This window comes from Stenella coeruleoalba (genome assembly GCF_951394435.1).
Source record: "Stenella coeruleoalba genome assembly, chromosome: 16".
NCBI lineage: Eukaryota > Metazoa > Chordata > Mammalia > Artiodactyla > Delphinidae > Stenella > Stenella coeruleoalba.
In genome coordinates this window covers 17,837,710-17,861,331 of record NC_137162.1, presented here as the reverse complement: position 1 = coordinate 17,861,331, position 23,622 = coordinate 17,837,710, and the positions used below count along the sequence as shown (strand labels likewise).

The 23,622-nt window shown below is 45.5% G+C and overlaps 1 protein-coding gene across 1 annotated transcript; it reads left to right on the top strand.

The window, feature by feature from the left end:
• Window positions 1-6,201: 6,201 nt before the first annotated feature.
• LOC307175504 (lathosterol oxidase-like) lies at window positions 6,202-7,823 on the top strand. The gene is made up of 2 exons (XM_079900610.1): window positions 6,202-6,474; window positions 6,827-7,823. Exons 1-2 carry the CDS (start codon window positions 6,327-6,329, stop codon window positions 7,543-7,545), a joined length of 867 nt encoding a protein of 288 aa, XP_079756736.1. The 5' UTR covers window positions 6,202-6,326; the 3' UTR covers window positions 7,546-7,823.
• Window positions 7,824-23,622: the final 15,799 nt, after the last annotated feature.

Below are 23,622 nucleotides of genomic sequence, written 5' to 3'. Positions count from 1 at the left end.
ATAACCAAGAAATCAGAGAATTAAAATCAGACAATCAAACCACTCATTTATTGAGTACCTCCCTTTCACAAAGCACTGTGCTATGGGTTGGTACACAGAAATATACAGCTCAGCTCTTGACTTGGGATGGTAAGTTGGTCACTGAAGGGGGTTTGAAGACAGAAAAATTACAAAGCTACATAAAAATAATTGAGCGAAGATAGCCAGATGTTATGAACTCCCACTGAAATGAACAGTTGAAATAGGTACCTTCCTGGATTAAGCATATTATTGTGAACATGGCCCCACCAAGTTCGAATATGAGAGTTGGTCATTTTGCATGGAGCATGGAGAGATAAAGGGCAGACTTGTATAATGCTGGATTTTATACACATCTCAAATCAGTTAGGAGAGCAATCACAGATAGTTAACAGTAAAACTCACAAATAGTGGTTTAAACAAGTATGGAGCATATTTTTCTCACTCCAGTTCAGAGCTAGAGAAGTTATCATGAAGATCATCAACAGCTTCTACTATTTTCCTGCTATACTGTCCTTTGCTTGTGGATTTTGTCCTCGTATTTTCAAAATGGCTGCTGCATTCTAGGCATCACGTCCACATTCCAAGAAGGAAAAAGAAATGGTAGTGTAAAAAGAAAAAAAGAAATGGTAGTGTAAATGGCAAAAAGTCTTCTCTTCTTAAGTTATTGTCTTTTTATTGGGGAAGAGAAGTCTTTCTCAGGTAACTGCCTTTGTCCTATTGATCAGAATAAATAACATGATCACCCTCAGCAACAAGGGAAACTGAGTATTTTTCACTTTTTAGGCTCCATAGTAGAGAAAAGCAAGGGAGAAAGTGACTTAAATAAGTTTCACTGGAGCTACTGCCATATTCCATCACATAATAATCATGTTGTATATGAAATGTACTTGATTTTAAATGGTCATATTATGAGAGACTATTTCCCTGACCTCACTGCACGTACAACATGGCTCAATTTTTATCCTTTTAAGAATAGCTTTTAGATATAATTATATTTTATATATATTAGGAATATGCTTTTAAAGAATAGTTAGGTACATATTGTATAGTGATTACCTCTGAATTGTGAAATTACAGATTTTTACAATGTCTCTGTGCTATCTGGGTTTTTTTGTTCATTTCATTTTATTTTTTTAGTTCTCTATAGCAAAAGTGTATTATTTTGTAATAAGAAAGCAAAAACAATTTCTCTTCAGTAAGAATGTTCATGATGGTTTATGACATATTGTCAAATGAGAAAGCAGTATATATGACATGTTCCCAAATTTCATAAGCATATATGAGAGAAGCAAAAGCCTGGAGGTTTGCCTCTGACTGCTGGGAATATAGGTTGTTTTAATTTCCTTAAAATTCTGCTTTTTGGTATTTTCCAAACTTATCACAGTAAAAAATATTAGAAACAAACAGCTATCTCAGGTTAATAAGTTCTCTGCCTGGTCCTGGAGGAAAGACAGCCTTTGAGCATCACTGAACAGGTTTTGAGAATAAACTGCAGAAAAAAAAGCAAAGCATTCTCCGGAGGAACAGTCCTGGTTTGTTAAGACCAAAAAGGATACAGGAAAATGCTTCCCTCCCTCCCTGTTTCCTTTCTCCAAAAGCACTTTCGGCTGGGAAATATTTAACTCCCTTAACATCTTCAGGGGATTCTCAAGTCCTAGGCTCAGAGCCCGTCAGAGGGGTATTTGTTCCTTTCTGGTGCATCAGCTGTGAAACGTGGCTTATTGTTTCTCAGCAAATATGGCCACCGGAAGGGACACTTTCCCAGCCTCCTTTCTTTCCAGGAGTGGGAGAAGCTGGGGAGCAGAACAGTGGCTGAAGCCTCCTTTGCCTTTCAGGTGGTCCAGTGCGCATTCAAATCCAGCAACCATTTCCTTCTCTCTCTCTCTCCTTCTGTCTCTTTCTCTTTTCTTTCTTTCCACTGCTTTCTCCCAGAAAGCAAGAGGCCATCTACAATTCTCCTGAATGTGCAGAGCCAGATGCTGTAATTCCAAAGGCCTGGGAACTTAGCAGTCTGGTAAGAGATGCCCCCCTACTGGATCAGTCTCAATGACAGACAGCCCATTCCTCAGGCGTTTGCTCATTCGCTCATTCATTCATTCACTCACTCATCCATCCATTCAGCCACAGTGCCTGGCCTGGGGATACAGTGAGAACAAGACAGACAAAATGTGGGAGTTTATATTTGGGGGGCATGGGGGTGGGGGAGCCAGACAATAAGAAAAAAGGAAACACAGCAAAAGAAGACACATGGTCCAAAAAACGTAAAGCAGGGTAACTTTCTAGAGAGTCATAAAGGAGCAGGACAGTCAGGAAAGGGTCTTCCAGGAGGTGACATTTGAAATGAACTTGAACAGTGGGAAGTGGGGGACCATGAGAAGGTCAAGCATGACACAGACAGGCTACAGCAGGAGATGAGATCAGAGCACTGGGAGCTCGGGGTCTTAGGGCCTGTGGGGAAGAGGACACGTGACCATCGACAGGGTACTGGGGAGCCAGAGGCAAGGGCTGCAAGCAGCCATCCAGCTGTCAGCAGCTATTTTCCAGCCCTGCTGGATGGGGAACAGAGAAGACTCCATTAGAAGTTTCTTATTTCCTAGGAGCACCCAGCCTCAGGAGACAGAAATGATGCCTAACGCAATTACGGAAGAATTCAGGGCTAGCTCTGCGGCTTTGATGCTACACAAAGGCATTGGGAGAAGGTGAGATCAGTGTCAGCAGAAGCAGTCAGAGGATTTCATGGCGGTGGGGGTGGGGGAGGGAGCTAGACATCGGCAAGGGGAAGGGTCGTATCAGGTGGTGAAGACTTAACTGCACACACACACACCCCTCCTTCCATTGCAAATGCCTTCAACCGTTCACAGCTCTCTTTCTCACTCACTTTGGTCTCCAAAACCTTCTCAGACTAGCATTCCAGGCAGATGTCTCCAGTTAATCAGTTAGCACAGGAGGAGGAATCTCAGCCTAAGACAGAGACAGTAGATCAGGGAAACTGCGGGGAGAAAGTGCCTCCCAAATCGAGAGGCCTAAGGGTCAAATGGGAGTTCCCCAGATGAAGATGGGAAGGATGCTGGTTCCAAACAGAAGCACAGCACACGTGAGGGACAGATGTGGGAAAGGGGGCAAGTGATTCCACGTGGCCAGGGTTATAAAGTGCAGTGGGCAGAAGGTCTGCAGAGATGAACACAGAAGGCGGTGAGAGTTTTAGGAAGAACTGGGACTTTATAGGAGAGCGGTGGAGAGGCTTTGAAGAGCTTAAGCAGCTGGAGCGGTAGAGGGGGGCGGTGACCCTAGTCTAGCACCAACCATCACTCTAGCTGCTCTGCAAACCAGGGAGGACACAGGATAGGGGGCTATTGCAGGAGGGCGTCGGGTGGGGTGGAGAGTTGGGTCAGGGTGGTGTCCAGGGGAATGGAGACAAGTGGGTGACTTGGAGGTAATTTAGGACAGGGAATTGCTCCGAACTGGTGATTAGACGTGTGTAGAGAAGAAGGTCAAGGATGGAGTCTGGCTTCCTCACATGAGTCCTCCGATCCTGCCACCAACAAGGGAGAAATGGAAACTGACAAATCCACCTGAGCTGGGCATTCAGATGTAAAACACTGACAGGAAGCCATCGGTGCCTGAAGCTTTGCAGAAGATGTTCACATCTCTACTGAGAACTGGACACACCAGGTATTCAGCCGTTTGTCACTTCCGCTTTAGGTCTCAGGCAAATTGTACACAAAGGCTTTTACATCTCAGGCATCTCCTTGTAAAGGCACTGAGCAGTAGCCTCGCCTTTGAAAACCACTTGATATTGTAATTTGCCAGTGGATGATCTTTGCAGAGGATCAGCCTAAGGCTCAGAGAGGCTGGGAATGTCATTCAAGGTCACACAGCAAGTTGGAGGTGAGTAGAGAGTTAGAATAAACCAGTCCCAATTTATTAGACCACATGCTGCTCAGGCCCCAAACAAACCCAACATCTTCAGTTATGCTGTTGCCTGCCTTAGCACATTGAAGCAGCCGTGTCAAGTGTAGAAGAAAATGACAAAGCCCTCGTCCTCTATGCGTTGTGTCAACACCTCTACTGGACCCCCTTGCACGTTATAAACAACCCTCAGGGTTTGCCCTGTAGAGACAGATGGGTGGGCAGGGATCTACAACATCTATGCAGATACCAATTCCTCCAGATTCTTCTCCCTTCCTTGATGAGCTTTTAAAACCTAAAAGAAGGTGGAGTGGAGTGTGTTCAGATTCCAAAACATAACCTTTGAACGGTACCTCACTCCCAGGATGGAGCTGTGAGCGGAGGTAACACCTCTGAATCTCAGCTTTCGTCATGGCTCCTCTCAGCAGGCATCTGGGCGCCTGCCGCGGACGGGACTGCCACGTGCTGCACGCTTGTTCCCATCGCACTGATGTTCGGGCAGGCCTCTGCACTTTATGCAGACAGGAAGAAAAAAAAAGTTTTTTTAAAGTTTGCCTTTTCCGGAACTCTAGGCGGTTTGTGGCTGACCTCCTCGTGTGGGGCATGCAAATTCAAAGGAGCTGATGAGACATCTGAAGAGCTGGGGGCGGGAAGATGCAGGGGAGGAGGAAACTGGCTTCTCAGAGGCCGGGAAATCCCCACCGGGGTTGAGCCCAGAAAGCAGACAGTGAATATGACAAGCCAGACAATATAGACTTTCCCCATTCCCCACATCGTTCATTCATTGATTCAACAAATATTTTCACAACATCTTTTTTTTTGTGTGTGGTAGGCAGGCCTCTCACTGTTGTGGCCTCTCCCATTGTGGAGCACAGGCTCCAGACATGCAGGCTCAGCGGCCATGGCTCACGGGCCCAGCCGCTCCGCGGCATGTGGGATCTTCCCAGACCGGGGCACGAACCCGTGACCCCTGCATCGGCAGGCGGACTCTCAACCACTGTGCCACCAGGGAAGCCCCACAACATCTTGCAAACGATTCTGGGTGCTGGGGCTGCACTAGCAAACTGAACTGATCAAAATCTGTTCTCCTGTAGCTGACATTATGGTGGGGAAGACACATGATGAAGAAGGATGGCAGATGTCAGGTAGTGGTACAAGCTGGGGGCAAACCTAGGTCAAGGAAGGAGACAGACTGGGCGGGTGGTATGTGAGGGGGAAGAGGAGTGGTGTTGAGGCAGGCCAGGGAGTCTTCCTGTAAGAAGTGAGTTTTCATCAAAAACTAAGGGAAATGAGGGAGCTAGCCCTGCCGGTGTCTAGGAGAAGAGCATTCCAGGCAGAGAAACAGAAAACACAAAGATCCTGGAATGGGAACATGCTTGGAGCATTAGAGAAATGCCAAGTCGACCATGAAGGCTGGAGTAGAGCGAGTGGGGGTGAGGATAGGAGTAGGCAGGGTGGTGATCATCCAAAGTACAAAACTGCTTCGTTTTTATGTTGACATCAGAACAGCCTCAACACATAGGGACAAAAGGGCCAGTAGACTTCGGGGGGACATAGGCATTATACTGTTCACCCCCATAACACTACCAGTAAGGAAAGTGAGGCTCAGGAGAGGGAAAGGAATTGTCCAAGATCATACAGCTAGGTTGATAAGAACCTGAATTTGAACTTGTGGCTATTGGATCAAGCCTCTGCTCTTCCCACTATAGCTAGCTAAAAAAGCGGGCAGTCAGGGGATGAGAACAAGAGTCAAGTACTGGGGACAATCCAATTGTCCTCTGTCAGTCTGCAACACCTGGGTAGGTTGCAGGACTCCAGAGAAGGAGCCACCAGCTGTGTGTCCAGGCAGAGAGGACCTCAGACAGCCTCACAGCTATCCCTCAGGCTTGCCTGGCAGCAACACCTGCACGCTGGAAGGCAGGGAAGTTTCAAGGAGAATCCCTGCTGGAAAAGGAGGTAAGCTAGCTGCATCCTGCCTGATGGACTCCTATACCTGCAATCTTGGGGAATGAGGCTGTCTCAGAAGATGCCAGTGTGGGTAGGGGATGATCCTGGAGACAGATGTATTCTCAGGCTAGGAGACCCTGAATTGCACAGGATGGTTCTCAAAATAGGAATTTAACTTAGTTATAGAAAAATAAAGAAACGTATACCTCTTTCACAGCTTAGTTTTTGGACTAAGTTTCATTCCTACTGTGAGATCTCTCACCAATTACTCATTCATGTATCTCATCTATATTTATCCAACAGTTTTTGTGGCAGGCACTGTTCTAGGTGTTAGGAGTACTACAGTGAAGAAAAGAGACAATCAAAAAGTAATAGAGAGTAGCTGGAGCAGCCGGGGCCCCGCAGGAACCGAATCAGCAGCGGGTGGCGGACCCTTTCTAGGGGCTAAGATGGAGCTTGTACTCAAGGCGGCAGATTATTATTGTTTTACACCGTACATATATCCAGCCACATGGCCAGAGGACAGCATCTTCCGACAAGCTGTCAGTCTCCTGATTATAACAAATCTCGGTGCTTATATCCTTTGTTTCTTTTTTTTTTAAAGGAACTCTTCTTTCTTCCTTCCTTCCTTCCTCCCTTCCTCCCTTCCTTCCTTCCTTCCTTCCTTCCTTTCTTTCTTTCTTTCTTTCTTTCTTTATTTTTGGCTGTGTTGGATCTTCGTTTCTGTGCGAGGGCTTTCTCTAGTTGCAGCGAGTGGGGGCCACTCTTCATCGCGGTGCACGGGCCTCTCACTATCGCGGCCTCTCTTGGTGCGGAGCACAGGCTCCAGACGCGCAGGCTCAGTAGTTGTGACTCACGGGCCTAGTCGCTCCGCGGCATGTGGGATCTTCCCAGACCAGGGTTCGAACCCGTGTCCCCTGAATTGACAGGCAGATTCTCAACCACTGAGCCACCAGGGAAGCCCAACACCCACAATTTTTAAAGAACCAAGTCTATGGAGAGATTATGCATTCTGTCCAGTCAGTGCCACGGATAAGCATCTCCACGGTCTCAGTGCTCCTGCTAGAGGCGAGAGGTTATAGCAAACTACGTGACGGCATAGAGGAGTTTCCATACGGCTGGCTTCGATTCACTGTACTGTCCTTTCTCTTTTTCACTGACATGCTGATGTACTGGATTCACAGAGGTCTTCATCATAGACTTGTATCTAAGCGCTTACACAAACCTCATCAGATCTGGAAGGTCCCAACTCCATTTGCAAGTCATGCTTTTCATCCTCTGGATGGCTTCCTTCAGGGTCTACCTTACTGCATATACCCATTTATCTTCCCATTACACAAGGCAGTTCATTTAGGTTTGTACGTCTTGGTCAATATCTGGACAATTTCTATTCATGATGGTGATTTTCGTGTTCCCCATATCTTCAGGCCATTTATTAATGGCTCAGCTCATCACACAGACCACCACATGCTCTTTGACTATAACTATGGACAGTATTTCACATTGTGGGATAGAATTGGAGGCTCATTCAAAAATCCCTCCTCCTTTGAAGGGAACAGACCACTTAATCATGTGAAGAAGATGACAGAAAAAAAGTGCAACAGCCATGCAGTAAGTGGTTGTAAAAATGAAAAAATATTCAATGGAGAGTTTACAAAGACTGAGTAGATTATTGCCCAATTATTAAATATTTTTAAACAAGGAAAATAATCTACAGCCAGGACGCATAGCAAGTGAACAGTATCATTTGAAAATCAGTATTGTGGGTACAGGCGAGGAACGACCATAATGGTAGAACAAGGGAACATGCCGTGAACACCATGACTTTAACCTCGTGCTCAAAATACTGAATGTTGGTCTAAGGGAGAAGTTGTGTCTTTCCAGCCAGTAGATCTGTAATTTGTATAGCCTCAACAACAGTTTTTTAAAAGGTAGAGGATAAATTATTGAGGGGACCAGGTTATGTCCTTTTGCCTTAATTCATCCATATTCATTAAGTAAAATTCATTGTGCTTAATGATATCAAGACTAAACACCATAACAAAGAAGTACTAATATGAAGATGGTTCCTTGTTTCAGGAATGATTAAGTACTCAGAATTGGTATGATAACAACTACTTGTACTTTGTTGAAGTGGAAAAATCAGTGTGAAAATAAATCGTGATATAATGTGTTAGTAGCTCAGTGACCTGATTAATAGCAGGTGTTATAAGATTATTGTCTTCCTACACATAGAAAACTTATTCTCTGGAGACATTGTCAACTGTTACATTTTACTGATGAACAAATAAATTGGAATTTTAGAAAATATTAATACTACCATGATTTAATCCAGATCTGGGATTATTTAAAGATTTTGATGGTTATTGTTTTCAATCATTATTTAATAAGTGTAAAATTATATGACCCTGATTATATTTAGAAAGGGAAATTTGATGCCCAAAGAATATATTAGACACCACTGGTTTTTTAATTAAATCGATGCACTGCACTTTTGGTATGTTTCAAAGTTACAGTCCGGTGATTTTCTATAAAAGAAAATAATTGCCAAATATTTAGGCCTATCACTGAAGATTAGTTTTGAAATCTTATTTCCCCTCCTCTTTCTTCATTTTTCCCCACTCCCTCTGCAAAAGGATTTAACAAATACTTTCATAAAGAAATGTCGTGTGTTGTAACATAAATATGTTGGGAAAACATGGTTTCCAAAGGCGTTCTCTAAGCTGTTTATGTAAAATCAATAAAAGTTGATTATGACTGTTAAAAAAAAAAGTAATAGATACATGGTACATCCATACAATAAAATGTTATTTGGTAATAAAAAGAAATCAAATACTGATACGTGCTACAACTTCGATGAACCTTGATAATATTATACAGAGTAAAAGAAGCCAAACACAAATGACCACAAATGATTCGTTTCTATGAATTGTCCAGAATAGGCAATTCCATGGAGATAGAAAATAGATTAGTGGTTGCCAGGGGTTGGGGGGCGCGGGGATGTTTGGGAGAAGGAAGGAAGGACTGCTAATGGATAAGGGATTATTTTGTGTGATGATGAAAATCTTCTAAAACTGACTGTGGTGATAGCTGAACAGCTCTGTAAATTTACTAAAAACCATTGAATTGTACACTTCAAATGGGTGAATTGTATGGTATGTGAACTACATCTTAAGAACGCTGTTAAAAAAGAAATTAGAATTTAAATATTACATTTAAATTTCTAATAATATTAATAGAAGTTGAAATAGAACATTTAAGATTCATGGAACAAGTTGCTCACTAAATGACAACTGTCATTATTTTCATGTATTTGTTATGATGCAATTAATTAGTACTTCTCGCTGTGAGTCCTTCAGAACGCAAAAGAATGTCAGGCATGAACCAACCTGGCCCGAACTCAAACTCAAACTGAGAAGGCTGCCAAAAATCAACATATAGTGTGGATTCTCTGGGTTTTCCTTGTCCCCGCCTTTTGAGTTTTCATTAGTCCAGGGAAGTGAGAGCCAGCAAGCAGGTTGGATGGAATTTCCTTAACTGGGAGCTGTTGAGAAAAGTTACCTGAGCCTATTTAGGTGCTGGCCTGACTTCAAATGGTTCCCTGGAAGTAAAGTCTGAAAGAAGCACTTGGGAGCAGGTAATTTCTTGGGAAAAGATCCCAGGAAGCAGGATGAGGGACATAGGAAAGCGAGACCAGCAGGGAGAAAGTCAGTTAAGGGTACATTATGGAGCTGGTTACCGCCTTGGGAAACGGAGCCCAGTCCCCCCAGGGACGGTATAGGGTGTGAGTCTGAAGGACTGGAGACTGAGGCATTTACCTGTCAGCCACTCTCCTCATGGTTGAGGGTTTCTCCAGCGACACTAAGGGCCCCCAGCTCCAGGTTATACCTACACGTGGGCTGAGCAGGCTTCCTCAGCTACAGAGAAAGCCCTGACACTGGCAGTGGGCAAAGAACACTCCACCACCACCGCCCAAAGCTGGGGGGCCGGGCAAGGAGTTGTGACGTGGGGCACAAAAAGAGGTTGCTTCGTGGTGCAAGGGGCCCTGGGTGCTCACTGTCTAGAAGGGATACGGGTGTGAGGAAGTGGGGGGCGGGGGGCTGCCGTAGCTAGGTGAGCATCCTCTGAACATGACCAAGCCACTGTGGAAAGGGAGAGGACCTTGTTCTAGACACTCGCCAGGCATTGACTCATTCTTTGCCTGCAACTGATTGGAGAGATGCTCTTCCATTTCAGGAGAGGAGACAGCTTTGAGAAATTAAATAAGCTGCCCAAAGTGACCCCGGGAAGGTAAAGCAAGGCTGGGATTCAAACTGAGGACCCCACCTGATCACAAAAGCTCATCTAATGTTTCTCTAACTTCTTTGATGATAACACATTATGAAATACATTTTACATAAGGACTCAGGTCACACTCAACAGACACATACACTGTATAACTGAAAGTTTCACAACCTCTCTTCCTGTGGACAAGGCCTCTGATGTTTGATGCTATTCCATTTTATTTTTAAAATGCCCGTTGCAGCCACCAGATTCATTTCACAATTCACTGCTGTGCCACAGCCCATGGTATGGAAAGAATACTGGGTTACTTATTTATCTGATCACTTATCAGACACTTACACTGAATCCCACCCAAGTCACTCCCTCATTCCTAATAATTATCATATTATTTTGAGATATCCCTCTCCCTCAATCTTGGCCAGTTCCCGGTTCAATGTTCTTAAAACTGGGTCAGTTTTCTTCAGAGCACCAACCTCAGTTTGTACTTAACCACATCCATTTGTGTGGTTATTGGATTCGTGTCTGTCTTCCATGGACTGCGAGGTCCACTCTGACTGAGTCTACTTGGGCTCACATGTCTTCTAGCACAACAGAGTGTGTTGGTATTTGTTTAACACAGCAGGTATTTAATACAGCAGGTATTTAATACAGCAGGTATTTAATACAGCAGGTATAATACACCATACAGCAGGTGCTTGGTATTTGTTTAATGACTTTATTGTCATAAGAACCATCGGTCTGAGGCCACTACTCCCCGGTGTATTCTATAACTCCTTTTCTCTTCACAGTAACCCCATGGGTGGACAGGCCTGGGAGTCAGCTGCTTGGGTTCAAACCCTGCCTCCAAGTCCTTCAAGTTGTGTGATCTTCAGCAAGTTTCCTATCTGCAAAAGAGAGATGATAATGGCCCACCTCAAGGAATTAGTGTGAGGACTAATTGATAAAACCTTAATGAACGACAGCAAAAAAAAGCTAGTTTACTGTAAAAAGCCCTGATGGGAAATATAATCAAATGAGGCTGGTGTTATGGGTAGAAGTGTGTTGTGTCCCCACCACCACCACTGGCAAAGATATGTTGAAGTCCTAACAATTTCTGGTACATTAAAATGAGACCTTATTAGGAAATAGGGGTGTTGCAGATGTAATTAGTTAAGATGAGGTCCTACTCGAGTAGGGTGGGCTATTAATCCAATATGACAGGTGTCCTATTGCAAGACAGCCACGTGAAGACAGAGACACAGGGAGAACACCATGTGACAACAAAGGCAGAGATCTGAGTGGGGCAACTGCAAGCCAAGGAATGCCAAGGACCTCTGGCAAACCACCAAAAGCCAGAAAGAAGCAAACTCGTATCCCCCTACAGGTGTCACAGGGAGCGTGGCTCTGCTGACATCTTGATTATAGAATTCTAGCCTCCAGAACTGGGAGACAATAAAGTTCTGTTGTTTAAAGCTAAAAAAGAAAAAGAAAAAGGAAAGGAAAAGAGAAAAAAAGAAAATTCAAAGAACAATAGTCATTATTATCATCTTTCTGCAGATGAGGGCAAAGCAGCATCCTTCAGGCCCAAGTGAATTAACTAATATTTATCCTAAGAACAGGGCTGCCTCCTGGGCTAGGCCTTTCACATATTTCAGTAAAGCCTATGTCCCTGACCCTGACCCGGAACAAGAACGATTTCCCCTAGTGATTTGTTCCCCTTGGGGCTTCGCCTTACACAATCTCGTATTGCAGCTATTTCTTTACTTTTCTTATCGCTTCATCTTCATGGTGAGTGCTTCAGAGTTGTGCTGTATTTACCTTGAATGTTAAAAGCACACATCACATATTTGTTAACTAAAACCGCATTGGATGATATGTTTAAAATACATTCAGTATCACACCATCTCTCCTCCCCGAGCTGCTGTCACTCTGGTCCAGCCCTCAGTCCCTGCCATGCTCTGGCCCCTGGTACCAACCACGCTGACCTCGTGTCCTACGACTTCTTCCTAACGCACTGATCCAGCCACACTGGCCTCTGTGTTAGTTCTCCATCTCCCAGGAAGGCTCCTGTCTCTAGAACTTTGTGCTTCTTCTTCCCTCTGGCCAAAACAACTCCTCCCCAGTCACTGCTGTGGCTCATTCTCCGGCCTCCTGCAAGTCTTTGTTCAAATGTCCCTTTCTCACTGAGGCCTACTCTGAACTCCCCATCTCCAGAAATTCCTGTCACCTTCTCTTTATCACTATTATGTATTTTACTTAGTCATTTATGATCCTTTCCCTCCATTAGGAAGGTCCACAGAAGAGCTTAGCAAGCCTAAGTATAGGTGCTCCATAAACACGTGCTGAATGAATAATCAGTGTGTCTCGTCCACAGCTCACTGTATCTATACTGCATTTTACTGCTCTATCAGTTCCAAGTTTAACTCAAGGTCTGAGACCAGACAGCATTTTTCAAAACTAATAATGTTCAAGTAGCAAAGTGTAGCTGTAGTAAAGCATTCTTAGCTCATGTGAATGCCAAAGGTCCCAGAGCCAACCTGCCCTGCTTACACAAGACCCAGAAAGACAAGTTATGGACATAAAAGCAACCTGTCAAGTGTTACCGACAATCATCTCAGCAATGCCGAAATGTCTAATGTGTTTTCAGCGAATCCCTGAGCCTCTCACTTGAGTGATGCTCTCAAAAGAGATTTTTCTCTCCAGGTTTTTCCTTTCCTAGTCAGACACACAGGCACACACAGAAGTATGGAATAATGGGGCAATGGAGCAAGGCTGGATTCAGGGCCCAGAGGGTTAAATTATAGTCTAGTCCCCTCTGCTCTGCAGCCATGAGTTTGGGCAAGTCCCCTACAGGTTCTGAACCTCACCTTACAAAAGAGAATCTAACCTAGATCATCTCCATATGCTCCTTTCTAGCTCTGAAACGTTAGTATTCTGTGAAATGCTAAGTCTTTGCAAAGAGGATGCCAGAAAGATTCAGGATTGCATCTCCTCTCCTCTTCCACTTGACCTGTCTTTGATCTCCATTTTTTCCCTCTGAACAAACCATCTTCTGTTACACTCAAGGGCAATCCTGATTACAAGTTTCTTGAAAGGGTCTCCTGAGCTTCAGTTGTATCATCTCTGAAATGCAATAAGCATGCTGACCTCGGGATGAAATAAGCTCATTTATACAAAGCACCTCCCTCGGTGCCTGGCATAGAGCAGGCTCTGGGCAAACATGCATTCTCTCCCTTTCAAGGCCCCTTGTGGTTCTGTTTTGACGAGCCCAAGGAAAGAGAATACACCAAATCATTAGCCCCAGGCTCCATCTGATCTCTTTTTCCATCTTCTCTTCAGAGAGGACAAGCCAGGCGACCTTGCCTTGGTCCCTACTCTTCCTCCCGGACTCAGTGAGATCATCATGGTGCCAACAGGCATTTTTGTGGATCACTCACAATGGCTTAATTTTTTGCAACATGTAGTCTCTCACTTAATCTTCACCACAGCTCTGTGAGACACATATCATATCCCCATTTTACAGATGAGGAAACTGAGGAACAGGTGTTAAGTAGCTACTCACAAACTGGTGAGTGAGGGGACTGGGACTGAACTTCCAGTTTCCAGATGCCCTGCTCCTTCCCAAAGCTGTCTGGTGAAATGGGTTGGAAGGAATGAGTGGCTGCCTGGGAAGTTGGGCAGACATGACCACTTGGAGGAGTTGATAAGGGGCCACGTCAGAGGAGCTAACATCACCCTGGCTCCTGACTTACTAGGGGGTGAAAACTAACACACCTTAACCTGTTAGGCAGCCAATATATACTGTATTATGTCTTATTTCTAATTTTTTTCAGTAATATTAGGAGGAAATGGGGGCTCAGAGACATTAAGGAACTGGCCTGAGGACACCCAGGCAGTGATTGGTAGAGTCAGGATTCCTACCCAGGTCCCCCGGCTCCATGATACCCACCCCCACTCTGCAATTATTTCCAGTAATATTGGATGTTGGGCTCTAGGGGTGAGATTTAACAGCCGCAGTATCTGAGTTCTTACCCTGCCTGGAACCCTGCTCTGTGTCTCCATCACAGGAACTGCAGAGATTTGGCCTCAGCTTCCCCTCCTCTCACCTGAGCCCACCAGGCACCCTCCCTGCTCATCAGCTGTCCCACTCACCAGACCTTGAAATTGCTATGTTTCGGTATCACTGTCCATACTTCCTAGGAGATAAAGGACTCCTCGGGGGCAGAGACTGTGTGGGGTATGTCTTTGTGCCCCCATGGTACTTGGCATGAAGCCTTTCTCTTAAAGCTTGAACATGAATGGCTTTCCTCTCAGTGCCGTGAGAATTGTAATGAGAAACATATTTTACTTCATTACCAGATCGTGCTTGTCAATCCTGAAATGAAATGGGCTGAGAAATTCATGGTTAAGCGGTAACTACCTAGGTTACGAGTGGCTCGAGAACAGAAACTGTCTGATTCAAGGTTGAGCCCTTAGGTCAGGGGCTCTTCACCTGGGGTCTATGACCTCAATGCGCAGACGTCAGCAGGTCCAATAACCCTCTAAAAATGTCTGTAAATATTTTTGAGGATGTTCATTTGTCTGCCACAAGGACAGCTTTCATCAGATCCCTAAAGTGGGTGAAGACCCCCTCCCTAAGTACACAGTAGATGTTCAGTCATACATCTGAAAAGTATTTAACGAGGGCTTCCCTGGTTGCACAGTGGTTAAGAATCCGCCTACCAATGCAGGGCACATGGGTTCGAGCCCTGGTCCGGGAAGATCCCACATGCCGTGGAGCAACTAAGCCTGTGCGCCACAACTACTGAGCCGTGCGCCACAACTACTGAAGCCCGCGTGCCTAGAGCCCGTGCTCTGCAACAAGAGAAGCCACCGCAATGAGAAGCCCGCATACTGCAACAAAGAGTAGCCCCTGCTTGCCGCAACTAGAGAAAGCCCGTGCACGGCAACGAAGACCCAATGTAGCCAAAAATAAATAAATAAATAATTTAAAAAAAAATAGTATTTAACAAGCATTTCCTCAATAACCATTTGCTACGTGGATTAATGGCTTAAGGAAGAAACCTGTGCAAAGTGCAGACCTTTAAGGTTGGGTCTGTTTATTTCACTGGTCTTAGGTAAAGCCTTTGGGGTTCTCTGAGGGGGCCAAATTCTTCTTCTCAGTTAAAGTATCATGTAGGTCAACACTCGCAGGCCAAATCTTAAAAGTGGCAATGTTACACAAGTTTTGGACTGGAAAATGGGAAACCTGAATTCTGATTAAAGCTGTTACTAATCAGTCAGAGTAGTCTCAGGTAAGTCCCCCAAAGCACGGTTGTTTGTGACAGTTCTTAACCTGTATTCTGCCACAACCAAATGACAGATGACTTTCCCACTGGAAAACAGGTGTGTGTCTTTTCTAATGCATAGGAAAGCAAAATATGACAATAATTCCTAAACACTCTGCATGTATTAACAGCATGTTCCAGAACATTCTTCATGACACCACACACCTGTAACCCTCCATGCCCCTATATACCTCACCCACTCCTGTCCTTCCTTTCATTTCTACCCAAGAAAGCATATGAGCAGGTGAGTGACAGAACTTCCTCCAATTTAATTTAAAAGTTAACTGTTTCCAGACATGAGCACTTTGATAAACGTACGTTACAAACTCCTATGACATACCTCCAGGAAGATGGTGAGCATGGAGACCTAAAGAACCACAACATGGGTGGAGACATCCCTGGCTTTCCAGTCAAGTCAGTTGGAGAGAAGGGCTCAGCTCTGCTTATGGTCTACGTGACTTTAGGAAGTTAAATGACCTCTCTGAGCCTCCATTTTTTCATCTGAAAAGTGGAGACGATACCCTTTCCTCACAGGGTTGTGAAGATTAACGAGGCATGGTGTGGAAAGGACTATGTAGTCCTGTGCTCAGCCCCTGGTAATGAATTTTAGTGCCTGTCTCCTCCTAACTTCCCTCTCTGGACCTCAGCTTCATGGTCATCAGGGTGAGAAGTTTAAATTACATCTATGTCAGAAGGGCCTATTTTGGCCTCCCTCACTTCCTGCCTCTAGCATGGCTCCCGACTACTTTGGGAGGGAATCTTTACTAAAATGGAGAAAAGAGACAGAAATCCTATCAGCAAAATAATGCATCAAAGATTTGCTATATAAAAATTGGCCAATATTGTTAAGTGAAACTTCTTTGCAGATAATTCTTTCTGAAGGATAGGAAAGGTCTGTCTTCATCTCTCTAACAACCGCAAAGGGAACACTGAAGGGAGTGGCCTGTCCAGGCCTTCTACACCCTACAGGTAGAATTTAGTAGCTCCAAACCCTTGTTTCTCATATTGAGGGACCAGTATCCTTGCAGGAATATGGCAGGAGCTAGGGACACCCAAAGGCACAGGGCAAGCAACCCATCCTTCCCGAGACACCAGTTTTATTCTCATTTATTTTTTTAACTTTAATTTTTATTTTCCCTGCTAAGTTTTTAAAGCGGCAATATAAAACCTTATTTTAGCTTTTATTAACACACACACAGAAATATTACAGCATCACAAAGTTTTTATGGATGTTTAAGACCAGGAAGGAGGCATAATCCATTTCCATACGCTACTGTAAGGGAGAAAATTTGAGAAACACAGGACAGAATGATCTCCCTAAAATCTCAGGTGGTCGTGTATCTGTGTCAGCTCCAAGCCTGCCTCAGACTGTCAGAGCTTACCCAAAACAAATAAATTCGTTAAAATATAAAGCTGGTGGCAGGGGTGGAGAGTGGGAGTGAGGATGGGGGCCGATTCAAGTTTACCTTGAAAAGAATTAGCTCCAAAAGCAAGCAAGGCAGGGACAGCTGACAAACTAAGGGCTCCCGGGCACCGGGTTGCAGGGCTGCAGGATCCTGGGGGAACATTTGCATTTTGTGTCCAGGATGAAAGGCTTTCATGGACATCCCACGGACTGAGGCGGGTACCCTTATACTGTTGAAGGCAGATAGGGAATAGGTCCATCACTCTTACGGTGTGTGAAGGGAAACTCAAAACCTATAAATGCTCCCATGGAAAGAAAGCTCACAAAGCCTCAAGGACGACAAAATTCTTAACATTTCTGGGCACTGCTTACGTTGTGAGAGCGATTCATTTCATTGTATAAGATTGGGGAATTACAGGAAAACACAAACCGGAAGTAAACATCACCCATAATCCCTGTTTTAGTCAGTTTGGGCTGCTGTAACAGAATACCAGAGACTGGGTGGGTTATAAATGACAGAAGCTTATTTCTAACAGTTTGGGAGCCTGGGAAGTCGAAGGTCAAGGCACTAGCAGATTCGGTATCAGGTGATGGGCGACTTCCTGGTTCATAGAAGGCCATCTTGCTGTGTCCTCCCATGGTGGAAGGGGGAGAGGTCTCTGGGCACTAATCCCATTCATGAGGGCTAACCCCCCATGACCCAATCACCTCCCAAAGGGCCCACCTCCTAATTCCATCACATTGGTGGGGTTAGGATTTCAACATATGAATTTTAGGAGGACACAAACATTCAGTCCATAACAGTTTCTTCCCCCAGAGATAATAACTGTTAGCATACAGTTATTATCAGTTAGCATACGCATACACACACATGCACACACACGTACACCTATATGTTTATGTATTAATATAATCTAAATTTGGGATCATACTATACCTAATGTTTTGTAACCTATTTTTTCACTAAACATTAAATTATGAGCATTTTTCCATGTAATTATTCTGCCTTCTCAAGGGTCTCCAGAAATATCCAGCCATAGTCTGCTTTCAGAAAAAAAAAGGTTTGGTTTTATTTCTAACTAGTAAGAGAAAGAGACTCTTCTCTCATATTTTCAAACCCCTGAAATTTACCATCCCAGGGAGGGCACCACCTTCCTTGAGGCCCCAGGGCTCTACCCAGATGGTGCCTCAGGGAAGTGACATTCATAAGAGATGAGAAGGCGGCACGGCTCAGCACCCAGTGGGGCTTTCCCGGAGGACAGCACCCCAGTTGCCGAACCAACTCACAATTTCCCTGCGTCTTTCAATCACTCGCAACCTCCCTGAAAATGTGGAAGCAGCCCGTGTAGAGGAGGCTCTGAAACCAGCCAAGAGGAAATGCTCACCCTGTTCCATCAGCCCTGCATCCACGCCACCTCCACCCTCTACTGCTTTCACAAATCTGATAAAAATCGCATTTTCCTTCCTTCCAGTTGCTCATGTTTTCTTCTGACACAGGAGGCTGTTTCAGAAGTTGGAAAACGGCCACTCTTACCCTGAAGCTACCCTGCCCTCCCACCCGTCCCTGAAAAGAGCTTTTCTGTTTGAAGCCAATGCAGACCTTTCTCTCTTTTGGCCTTGAGACAGAGGGGAGGGGGGTGGTCAAAGTGGGACAAGGGAACAGGCCAAGCCTGTGAGCTTCTCCCTCAGGACCCTCCCTTTAACCCACCACTTTTGGAGGTTAAAAGGGGGCTTTTTGAAAGGCAGAAGAAAGCGACACAAAGCCCCTTGGAACAATGCTTTAACTGTTACCAGATCCCTCTAATAGTAGCGGGACAGGAGCCAGGTGACACCAGAATGGAATGTTCCCTATGTTCTCACACATTCCCCCAGCCCAAAGTGGATCCATTTGCAAGGAAAAAAGAAAAACACCCAAAAGTATTATTGTTCACCATACTTCCTGGTCCTCAGCCCCCCAACCCTAGGCAGATAGGATAGGCTTGCAGAAAACCAGATTGCTTCCCACGCAAAACACTGCAGGGGGAATAAAGACACAGACGTAGAGAATGGACTTGAGGACACGGGGAGACGGAAGGGTAAGCTGGGACGAAGTGAGAGAGTGGCGTGGACATATATACACTACCAAACGTAAAACAGATAGCTAGTGGGAAGCAGCCGCATGGCACAGGGAGATCAGCTCGGTGCTTTGTGACCACCTAGAGGGGTGGGATAGGGAGGGTGGGAGGGAGGGAGACGCAAGAGGGAAGAGATATGGGAACATATGTATATGTATAACTGATTCATTTTGTTATACAGCAGAAACTAACACATCATTGTAAAGCAATTATACTCCAATAAAGATGTTAAAAAAAAAACACTGCAGGGCTTTGTTGTTGTTTATGTTTGCTTTAGCGCAGACTCCTCAATAGGTAGACGTTTAAAAACAAAACAAAGCACCAGATTTATCTGTGAAGTGATCAGATGTTGACTCTATGAAGTGTTTTTAGAGAAACTTTATTCCAAACTCTTCGTTTTGCAAACGGAGACACCAGGGAGATGTGACTTGTTTCAGGGTCAGATGTGGATGCGGTGACCAAGAAAGGGAGGTGACTCCTCACCAGGTGTGGAGGCGGCCAGGACTGTGATAATGACCTTGGCAAAGCACAAGCATCCTCCATCACCGCACCACCCTGGGAGAGTTTTGAAAGAATTTGCTATTTTATATTTCCAAAAGAGCATTAAAAATTCAAAACTACGTTAGATTCTTGATACCTATTTTGCTGTTTAGTATTTCTATTTGAATTACAAATAGGACAGGGGGTGACATGAGCTTTTGAGGGCTTAGGGCCCTGCAGTGCTTAACACAGCCTGCTCTTCACCCCTTCTCCAGCCCCGACAGCCCCGGCTTTTATTTCAAACATCTGCCTCCTGCCCCAAACACTCACATTCATGACCCTCTCGGGGCGGGGCGGGGTGGGGGGGACATGCCAACTTTCTGTGACATTTTCCTCTTTCAAGAGGCTGCCTGTGATATTCCCATTGACTTTCAGCTGTGGAAAGTACTGGAAGCTGACGGCTGCGGGAGAAGAGGAGGGTGCATAGGGATTTCCCCTGTCGCCCTGAGTGGGAGGGTTTAGAATTAATTCTACACAGAGAGAAAGGTAGGTGGCGTCAGGATGCCTGAACTCCATTCTCCCACCGCACAGGTGAGGGAACTGAAACCCAAGGGAGGACTCAGATGACCTGGGGGCAGAGTCAAGACTCAGTCTAGGACTCTCCAGTCCTGGACTAGTGTTGTATTCACCTCATATCCCAGGCATTTTAAAAGAACATCTGCCCCATGGACCTGTCTTTTAAAAGAGTGAGTACTGGAGTTAAATAAAATTAAAAAAAAAAAAAAGTTATTTATTTTTGGCTGTGTTGGGTCTTCGTTTCTGTGTGAGGGCTTTCTCTAGTTGGAGCGAGCGGGGGCCACTCTTCATCGCGGTGCGTGGGCTTCTCACTGTCACGGAGCATAGGCTCCAGACGCGCAGGCTCAGTAGTTGTGGCTCATGGGCCTAGTTGCTCCGTGGCATGTGGGATCCTCCCAGACCAGGGCTCGAACCCATGTCCCCTGCATTAGCAGGCAGATTCTCAACCACTGCGCCACCAGGGAAGCCCTGGAGTTACTTTTAAGGAATGGCTCTTGGGGAGAAATTCTAGACTCCAACAGACGGAAAGAGAGAAATTAAGAAGGCGTCCATGAGAATTATCTGGGGCTCTTCCAAAGGAAGCCTGCGTTACCATCTATTCCACCACATCCCCTCCGAACCTCCCTAAGTGGGGAGAGAAAGTTGCCGCCACGGTTCTGATACATAAAACCGCTTCCGGGCTTCCCTGGTGGTGCAGTGGTTGAGAGTCCGCCTGCCAATGCAGGGAACACGGGTTCGTGCCCCGGTCCGGGAGGATCCCACATGCCGCGGAGCGGCTGGGCCCGTGAGCCATGGCCTCTGAGCCTGTGCATCCGGAGCCTGTGCTCCGCAACGGGAGAGGCCACAACAGTGAGAGGCCCACGTACCGCAAAACAAAAAACAAAAAAACGCTTCCTCCAGGCGTGCTGGTGAGAATCCACAGTAAGCAGCCCCTTAGTCCCTTCCTGCTTCTCCCCCACACCCCATGATGCTCTCTGAAGGCATCTTGTGAACAAAACCACCAGAAAAGGCCATCCAGGAGAATGCCTGAAAAGATGTGTCCTGAGGCCTCTTGAAGGTTGTCACACCCACGAGCCAAGTCACAGGCTAATGTACCAGCCTTCGAGTGAGGCCCGCTGTTCACGACTCTGGGCCATGGCTGCCTCTGAGACGTCTGGAGCCTCTGGGTTTGAACATTTATGAAGATGAGGGCAGGAAGCAGAGGGAGGTGAAGGGGTGAGACCCCCAAAATGGGGACAGCTATTGGCTAACAGTGGTTGGATACAAGGTATAGCAACGAAATGACTTCCCTTAAATAAAAACCAGAAACCTCCTGGCTTGAGCAGGAGCAAAAGGAAGGAGGGTCTCAGAACACAAGCAGCCTCGCCCACAGCTCTGGGCTCCCAACGCCTGTGTCAGCCCTGCCCCCAGCCCCAGCAGGGGCCTCCCCCTTAACTCTCAGGCCAAGAGTTGTCAAAAAAGGGTTAGTTCTCTTTAGTTCCTTTCAGCACAGCCAAAACACATGGCATTTTCACTTAAAAAGAAAACAAATATGGGCTTCCCTGGTGGCGCAGTGGTTGAGAGTCTGCCTGCCGATGCAGGGGACGTGGGTTCGTGCCCCGGTCCAGGAAGATCCCACGTGCCGCGGAGCGGCTGGGCCCGTGAGCCGTGGCCGCTGAGCCTGCGTGTCCAGAGCCTGTGCTCCGCAACGGGAGAGGCCACAACAGTGCAAGGCCCACGTACCGCAAAAAAAAAAAAAAAAGAAAAGAAAAGAAAACAAAACAAAACAAATAAAAACCTTTGGGGGACTTCCCTGGTGGTCCCTTGGGTAAGACTCCACGCTCCCATGCAGGGGGCCCGGGTTCAAGCCCCAGTCGGGGAACTAGATACCACATGCATGCTGCAACTAAGAGTCCGTGTGCCGCAACTAAAGATCCCACATGCCACAATGAAGATCCCGCGTGCCGCAACTAAGACCCAGCACAGCCAAAATAAATAAATAAATATTTTTAAAATGTTTTTAAAAAAAAAAACTTTGGAATCCTAAGGAAAAACAAAAAAAGAAAGAAGTACAAAAAATGCAGAGTAACTGTCATCACATTCTATAGCAAAATGTTCTGTCTCCATAGAGGTCATGAAGTGCTTTGCTGACAACAAAATACTCATTCACCCAAGGATACAAATGTGTGAAATGCATTTTGCTACTTCCAATTCAATGCTCTTAGTAGACATCGCTAATCGATCACAGCATTTTATCCAAATGTTGAGCCCACTAATCTGAGAATCTTTCTCAACACAGCTTCCTAGACAGCCAGTACCAATCAGTCCGCACAGGCATAAAGATAAAGCTTATCTGCCATCTCTGCTTTTGCCAAGAGGGCTGAAAAGAACAAGGGAACACCTTGTCCAGTTTCTTCCCTTTTAGTTCCATTTGTCTTTTGACCAAGAAAAGCCTCCAGTCATCATCTTGATTTCTTGTTGCCCAGGACATGGTATAACAGTCACTTTGAATGAAAGTCCAGTGCCTCCCTCACTGAAGTACAACCTTTTCCATTGTTACAACAGACCATGGAACCTAGGGCCCTTCATTAGGTCTCCTTCTAGGCTGCACAAATCTTGTCCACACTGGGCACCACCCTGGAGTCCTCTCTGTTTCCACATTCCCCGTCTCACCCTCACGGTCTGCCCGCATATGTGCTCATGGGCCTCAACCAGAATGGGGAGATTTAGGCTTTCACCAGAGCACAACCTAGACATCCCCTCCAACTCTGCAATGTCATGTTCTAGGCAGCACGTTCCTGTGTCGAGTAGTGCTTTAGAAGACTTCCTGAGTGTGTCTTAATTATTTTTAAATTATTATTGTTTCATTTAAAGCAGGAATTGCAAATACGAATGCCTGCAGAGTCCAGACAGGGAATATGAATGCGAGAAGCAGAAGCAAGTGGAAGCACAGGTACAGATTGTCAGTGAGTGGCAGGGACTGTGACAGCTGGAGAGTCTGTGACCTGTCAACAGGGGCCAGGATCTTCTCTGCAACCACAGCTACCACCGTGCACAAACGTGAGCACGGTATTGCAAGCGTATCATTCTTCAAGTTAAGTTAAAAGGTAGGTTGTTATGTAAAATCTCCTCGTTTTAAAATGTTGGCTCAAATTCATAAAGCCCTATGAGAGCCAAACAAGTCATGTCACCTGCCGGTTGAATCAGCCAACGGCCTGCGTGTTCATAACCTCTGATCTAAGGGAATGCTCTTTTGTTAACAGTTACAGATTAGGTAAACAGTGGGAAGTGACCCTGAAAAGAAAATAGGGAAGCCACTACCAGCAGAGTGGAAGCACTTGAGCAAGAGTTGGGAGGTGTTAGTCAGTAGCACACAGTGGCGGGACTGTGTAATCTACTAAGAGGGATGGAGAAAAAGGAAATAAAATCGGAAGCATAAATTAAGGGCGGTCATGGAGGGATCAAAATATTGATATCTGGAGATTTGATGTGATCCTGGAAATTAACAAGGAGCCACGTTTGAGCAAGAGAGTGACTGACACTTTCCTGCGGTAAGATTTTAGAAAATCTGGCCATCCCTAGAATCTCTTTTTCTGAAGGA